General features: G+C 36.8%; 1 protein-coding gene across 1 annotated transcript; it reads left to right on the top strand.

Annotated features, from left to right (window-relative positions):
• The first annotated feature begins 1,426 nt into the window (after positions 1 to 1,426).
• On the top strand, positions 1,427 to 4,922 carry LOC119072565 (guanine nucleotide-binding protein G(q) subunit alpha-like). Its single transcript, XM_037177804.1, has 7 exons — positions 1,427 to 1,741; positions 2,162 to 2,346; positions 3,433 to 3,716; positions 3,828 to 3,957; positions 4,039 to 4,192; positions 4,598 to 4,708; positions 4,788 to 4,922. Exons 1-7 carry the CDS (start codon positions 1,588 to 1,590, stop codon positions 4,868 to 4,870), a joined length of 1,101 nt encoding a protein of 366 aa, XP_037033699.1. The 5' UTR covers positions 1,427 to 1,587; the 3' UTR covers positions 4,871 to 4,922.
• Positions 4,923 to 7,795: the final 2,873 nt, after the last annotated feature.

Raw genomic sequence — 7,795 nt, 5'->3', positions numbered from 1 at the left:
TCATTCATAAATCAGATATTTTTAGGGATCTTTTAAATGAACTGTACTCCCTAGGCTGAAGGAAAATAAAATAAAGTCGAAAAATATCGTTCGTACTTCTTCCAGCCTTTTTAATAGTAGATTACTATATCAGGGAGGTAAGGAGATATCTAGTATTCAGATGAGTAAAGGCATACGTGGCCCGATGTACGTTTACTCATCGTGATACTAGATATCGAGTTACCTTCCTGATATAGTATGCTATTTTACTTTACGAGCGATGTAAAGGCTTTTCCCTAGGGAGGGAAAGAAGGACATTACATACATAGTAAAGTAAAGATTTTTTACAAACATTTTTGTATTTTAGTATGCGTTTTTGAGACATATGAATAGGTAAAAGTCTAATATTCTATCTACACACTTTTGAGCTAGACTTAAGAACTTCAAAGCGTCGAGTTTTATTTTCCGTCGCACTCACGGCGTGAAATATGAACGAGCACGTCAGCCAATATAGAATCATGAAAATTCCGCAGGATTTCTCGAGGATCCGGTCTATGCGAGGGTCTAAATATTTTACAGAAATCTTTAAAGGAATGAGTTTTACTATGTAAATTAAAAATTGTGTTATATTCTCACAAGGAGTTGTCGAATCCCTCAAATAAAGTTCCTTTTACTAAAACTTTTATCGCGAAAAAATGTCCGACTTTGTCCGACTTTTTTGCGAAAAATGTCCGACTTTGTACGACTTTTTTGCGAAAAATGTCCGACTTTGTCCGACTTTTTTGCGAAAAATGTCCGACTTTATGTCGGACACCCCGAAAATCAGTGGGACGTCTGATTGAGAACCGATTTGAATCGAAAGAAAATTTCAGGTCGGGTTCGCATCAACCTGCGAATTATGTATTGGATTTGGACCTGCTTCCGAGCCTTTTTTTTGTAGTCACTGTCGATATCAGATGACTTCTGTCTCTGGAGTCTCCTGTTGAATCCCAACATAATTTCAAGAAATTTCAACGAACCATTCAATCGAACATGGTCACTTCTTTATAAGTGATCATAATCGAAGTCACACTCTTCAGCTCAATTCATTCAACGACAGACGAATTCCAATCCTTGAGTCACAGAAGAGAAAGCAAAGTCATTCTTGGAATCGACATATTTTGTTCGATCTGCGATAAGCTGTGAAACAATGAATGTAAGAAAAAGTGGCACATAGACCGATATCCCAACTTTCCTTTCTTCGCTTTAAGTTTAAGTGCACTGAAATTTTCAGATTTCTTTCTGTGTACCCTTTAATGGAGAAGAGTGAATAATTACGCTAGATGTGCTAATATGAGTAGTCTTTCTTCTTTAGTTGAATAAAAGTAATGAAAATTACTCACTCCAAAGCAAGGCAGAGCTTATCTGACATTCGCATTCCGTATTACACTCTTCGCACATTAATCATCTTTTCGTTTCCACATTGAGACAAATCAAATCTTACAATTAAATTTAGTTGTGAAAACGGGTTGTCGAAGCGTGATATAAACTGCATTTTCGATCGTACAAATTTCACCTCATCAATTAATTTGAAAAGGGATCAATACAAGCGGGGTTCATCGCGAGACCATGCCCTCGAATTTCAGTTGTTGCAGTTGCTGTTCGAGTGAAGATGCTGATGGTGAATTGGTTAGGGAACAACGCCTAATTCATCAACGCATTGAGGACCAATTAAAAAAATTCGAAAGGAATTCGAAACGAGAGATGAAGCTGCTATTTTTAGGTAAGTAATCAAGAAAATTATGTTTGATCTGATGAAGGGCAGTGGTTTTCTACGATTTATCACTAAAAAAAAATTGTTTGTAGCAGAGATAAAACCACTCGTACCGATAACCCATTTCTCTTCGTGCAATTCTAATTATATCGTCATAACTATGCTTAAGTGGGGAAAGAACAGCAAATGATTTTCCTAACCTTGCTATACCCCTAATTAGTTCTTCTTTTTGATAACGATAATATAATTGGCGACAAGCGTTCCGCTTTTTAATTAATAAATCTATTACTTCGTTTGTTTAAATCAGCTGCTAGCATTGGATGTTAAATGTTTTACGCCATTAGTTCATGAACACTAATGTGAGCTCATCGATCATTGTTTGTTTATGTCGTTCAAGTACTGTACTAGCAACAAATTTTTTGTATGTAGGCAGTGGCGAATCTGGTAAATCTACATTCATTAAACAGATGAGAATTATTCATGGTGACGGATATTCCGATGACGATAAAAGAGGTTTCATACAACTGATTTATCAAAATATTGTCATGGCAATGCAGAGTATTGTTGGTGCAATGGAATTTCTGAAAATTGATTACGCAAAGGAACAAAATTTGGTATGTGTGAGGAGCTATGAACAGCGTATTTTCATGGAAACTATTGTGAAAAGGGTTTCGATATGAGGGATTCTTTTGAAAAACAGCCTACCGAAATCGGGCGTGTTTTCTAGTGCAACTTTTTATAGGTACTTAGAAAGGACTTCGACCCTAGAAGCCAAAACCACTCTCAAAAAAATTCTTCGAAGCTTTTATGGCTGGTGAAAGGTGATCGAAAGCCGAAAATTTGCACTTTTCTTACCAAAATTTCTCCGGATACACGAGTCGTACAGGGTCGTGTGGGGTGTCATTAGAAAGGTAATCACATGTTCTATTGAGCCGAATAGAGACTTATTGGGTTTAAAATTAATCCACACTGAAATATGTGCAGTTGAAGTTTTCAACAGAAAACTTGCACTTTTATTACCAAAATTTCTCTAGTTACACGAGCCGTACATGGTGGTGTGGGGTATCATTTGAAAGGTAATTTTATGTGCTTTTGGGCCAAATAGGGTCTTATGGGGTTTGTAGGCATATGCGATGAAATATGGACACTTAAACATTTCAACTTCTCATATTTCATCGTAGATGCTTTCAAACCCCCATAAGACTCTATTTGGCCCAAAAGCACATAAAATTACCTTTCAAATGATACCCCACACCACCATGTACGGCTCGTGTAACTGGAGAAATATTGGTAAGAAAAGTGCAAGTCTTCGGTTGAAAACTTCAACTGCACATATTTCAGTGTGGATTAATTTTAAACCCAATAAGTCTTTATTCGGCTCAATAGAACATGTGATTACCTTTCTAATGACACCCCACACGACCCTGTACGGCTCGTGTATCCGGAGAAATTTTGGTAAGAAAAGTGCAAGTTTTCGGTTTTTGATCACCTTTCACCAGTCACAAAAGCTTCGAAATTTTTTTTTTGAAAGTGGTTTTGGGTTCTAGGGTCGAAGTCCTTTCTAGGCACATATAAAAAAGTCCACTGGAAAATGCGTCCGATTTCGGTAGGCTGTTTTTCAAAAGAATCCCTCTATGATATCTCAACAGACTCGATACGCCGGCTCGATTGCCTAATTTTTTGTTCTATAATTCCGCTAGAAACATGCTAAATTTATTGGATCCGTCGCTTACGAATCGTTACGGTCTTTCGACGAACGGTATGTCGAAGCAATAAATAGTCTCTGGGCTGATGACGGAGTTTTGGAATGCTATTACCGTCGAAGAGAGTATCAATTAGCCGACTCTGCTAAATACTTTTTTACAAATGTCGAGAGAATCGCTGCACCCGATTACTTGCCAACGCAGCAAGACATTTTAAGGTCGAGGGTGTCGACAACGGGCATCGTTGAATATACTTTTGACCTGGATTCAGTGGTATTTAGGTAAGAAAACCAATGAATTTTCGTAATACATCGATTTACTCAAGGAATGAGTTATAAGAAGTTGTTGCACCGGTTTCAATTTGAAATTATTTAAATTTTTCTGTTTTTAAGAATGATTGATGTCGGCGGGCAGAGATCGGAGAGACGGAAATGGATACACTGTTTCGAGAACATCGATCCAATCATTTTTTTAACTTCCCTAAGTGAATACGATCAGGTTTTGTGTGAATCGGAGAGTGTGGTAAATATAGAATTTGAATTAAAACCTTTCCTTATTCTCATTTCGGTTTTCTTTCTTCATTTCCGATGAACCGGCTTAAAGAATCGTATGCTAGAGAGTAAATCACTATTCTACTTCATTCTGAAATCTGAATGGTTTGTTCACTCGTCGGTTATCTTCTTTCTGAACAAGACGGATTTGTTGGAAGAGAAGATTATGTATTCGAATTTGGTTGATTATTTTCCGGAATTTGATGGTAAGTTCAATAAAAACTAAACTAAAAAATCGGGTATCGCGAACGTATGATTTGGTAGCAATGAAAAATATTCAGTCTATCCAGAAAATTCGATATTATTCGGAATGCTATTCGACTATGTGAAGAATCAATTCGACAATTATCTACAATTCGAAACACAGATTTTTTACGAACGGCTACATCTGTTATCGACTTCTGAAACATACAAAAAGCTAGCTAAGGCAGGCTTATATATAGAAAGACGCATGTTCAAAAAAATGAAGTAAAAGATTTGAAATCAATTTCTTGAAAATATGTTCATCAAATGAAGTAATTAGATCCTATAGTAAAACTGTCTATAAGTCTGTTTAAGCTTCTGCAGATTAAAATGCATTTTAATTTAATTAATTTTTGGTTATTTTTCAGGAGAAACGAAGAATGCGAAACAAGCGAAAGAATTTATTTTAAAAATGTTTGTTAACTTGAATCCAGACCCGGAAATCAGAACGATCTATTCTCATTTCACATGCGCCACCGGTAATAACTTTGAAATTAACAAATTAATCGAATTTAGGGTCAGTTGTATACGTACAAGTTTTATTCTTTCTTTTATTAGACACGGAAAATATTCGCTTCGTATTTGCCGTGGTAAAGGACACCATTTTACAAAAGAATATTAGTGACTTCAATTTGGTGTAGTATTCTGGGCCAAGGCGCATTTTTGTTATTTTTCTAATAAATTGCGGCAAATAAATTAACTTTATTTTTTGAAAATTGACAAAGTTATTACGACCAAAAGTTACGTAAGTAAAAATTTACTCAAGAAAAACATATTTTGTTCCTTGCAGCTCTCCAGCAAACGCATCCACCTTCTTTTTGTTTACAAAGTTGCATTAACATTTTTATGAACTTTAATTTACTCTACAAAACTTAAGTTAAAACTTAGAACAAGCGGACATGGTGGCAAGGGTTTATAATGTTTGCAGATTCTCTTTCGTTGCCTTTGTCCATTTTTTTGAAAACCTTGTTGGACTGTTCTGCTTACTCTGATGCAGAACTAATTTCGTGGAATTATCCAATGGGCCTTTGAAGGTCACACCAACAGCGATGGAACATTTTCACTTATCTTCTCATTAAATTCTGTGACTCTGTGTGAATTTCTATTTTTAGCATCGATTGCGTCGGTACAGATTATTTTTTGGTTCAGTGTGGTGGTGACGCACTGTATCGAGACGATGTAAAATCTAGCGTTTGGTGCTTTGGATATGCTTGCACTCTTCTAACAATTTTCGGGACTTTTTTTTAGAATTTTGCAAAATAAAAATTCCCAAAAGTTAAACTCCAAATCAGTCAGACCAGTGAGTCATCTTATGCGGTTTTCGAAAAAAAATCCAAAAATTGGAGTGGTGAAAACAAACTTTAATGATTATTTATTTATTCAAAGCGAAAAAAAAGACTGCTCGCATACGGCGCAGTCAGTAAAAAAAAAACGATCTTTTCAATCAACAAATATTACAATAAATAAAAATCATCCGCTCTATTACTTCCTAAAGTTCCAAGAATACATGCCGCATTGCCTCTTTGTATAGCAATAGAAATTTTCTGCAACAGATAATCTTTGGAACGTGGCTCCCCTGATGCTCTCTTCATCAACGATCCCAACTTGTCAATAAATTTCTTTGTTTCTGGACCCATGCAACCTAATGATTCAAAGGCAAGGGGGGGGGGGGTAAATAAATAGTTTTCTTTAAGACGTATATAATGATTATGCTTAAATCTCTCCGCTTTATCTGCAATAGACCCTGCTTTCTTAGAGGATTCACTGATGTATGAAGGAGCCAAAGTATCACGTATTGTTACATCCCATAAAAGTGATTTTCCATGACTCCACGGAACTACTGTCATACCATCAGGTCTTTTACCGTCGTCTCTAGAAATACCAGGTGGTTGCAAAATATTGGGAAATCCTGCAGAGGAAAATGCATGACCAAAAACATTATTGACAGAATCGTGTTTAGCAATAATCCCCATCTTTAATTTGCACGATAAACCATGCAAACCGTCCTTCTTAACCACATTACCACAATTACACTTGTACTCTTCACACAACTGGGATCCTAAACGAAGACCAACAGCAATTCTCGCTGCATTGTTATCTAATAGTAAACCTAGTTGACTCGATGGGACAACCTGCAGCCACTTTGAAGATTCTTTGGTAGATGACGCAAGTAGTCTAGCACGAGTAACAGGTTCACTAGAATCTAACATCTCGCTAAAACTGCTCCTAATCACCGGTAGGTCCCAGTTTCGTTGCACCTTTCTCATTTCATCATTATCTGGAATAAAATCGTTAGGAATGGTATCTACTATGCTTGAAATGTCATCATCAACTATTCGCAAATTAAATTTACTCAAAATTTCATTCGACAAATCAGATGATGAATACACAGATGACAGATAGGCAGGCATTGCCAAGTCTTCAACTTTCCGAATCCCCAATCCACCAAAAACTAAAGGAAGAGAAGCTTGATCCCAAGCAAAATCTGACAACCTAACATTCGTAATCGCCTCAAGCGTAGAACGGAAAATCTCGTCAACACTTTTCAAACGATCGCGCAGCGAAAAAGTCCTGCAAGTACGCAACAAATAATTCACGCCGTAAGTGAGCCTAAAATTTGAATTTTAAGTGAACGATTCGATGAAAAAGTGAACCGAAAAATACATTTCAACGCTTCATTGTATGAAAATGACGCTACGTTAGAAAGACCTCCGCACTTTCCATTTTGAATTTCGACCGCACTTACGGCGTGAATTAAACCTACAGCTCCCCAAAGACTTCCTAAAAATGCACAAAGCCGGATGAACATCCATTAATTTCAAACGGTCGCACATTATTCTCAACGATTCAACCTTGGAAGAAAAAACCCTCTCTAAACCTGACTCAAAAATCGGAGACCCTAATATCTTAAGAAAAGACTCATCAACTCTCCTGATACCTGGCAACAATGCTGATATATCAGCATACATCGTAGCTTCGTCTTCACTCGAAGCATTAACAAAAAAAACCTCACATTTCTTTGTATTCAGCGGTAAACCAGACAAAACACAAAAATCTAAAACTCTCCTAATATCGGCAAGTATCACTGATAATTTATCAGCAATCGTTCCGTCATCTAAATACCAACCATTAAGCCTAGAAGAAAGAGAGTGCGTCATTCTCATAATACCAATACAAAAACCAGGGGGACCCATTGGATCACCCTGTTGGTATCCTCTTCTTGACAGCAAAACCTCATCAAGATAATAGAGATTAGAGAAATGGCTATAAGCCTGCTGCAACAAAGGAAGCAATTCTGGGCACACATCCCTAACTTCACCTAACATAAACTTCCTAAACAACATATTAAAAGCATTCCCAAAATCAAACTTAACCAACGCCATAGGTTCTTCATGTTCAGCTGTACAGAAACTACGTATTGCATGAACCAGAGCCTCAGCACCCCCTTTTACACCAAACCCAAACTGAAAAGGCTTCAGTTTTTCAACTAAACTATCTCTAACATTAAAACACGCAACTTTACCTGTCAAACGCCTCCAAACGATTCCAACCGCTATAGGTCTCAC

Source organism: Bradysia coprophila (genome assembly GCF_014529535.1).
Source record: "Bradysia coprophila strain Holo2 chromosome IV unlocalized genomic scaffold, BU_Bcop_v1 contig_84, whole genome shotgun sequence".
Taxonomy (NCBI): domain Eukaryota; kingdom Metazoa; phylum Arthropoda; class Insecta; order Diptera; family Sciaridae; genus Bradysia; species Bradysia coprophila.
Note: the sequence above shows the minus strand (reverse complement) of the source record. Positions and strands in the feature narration are given on the sequence as shown.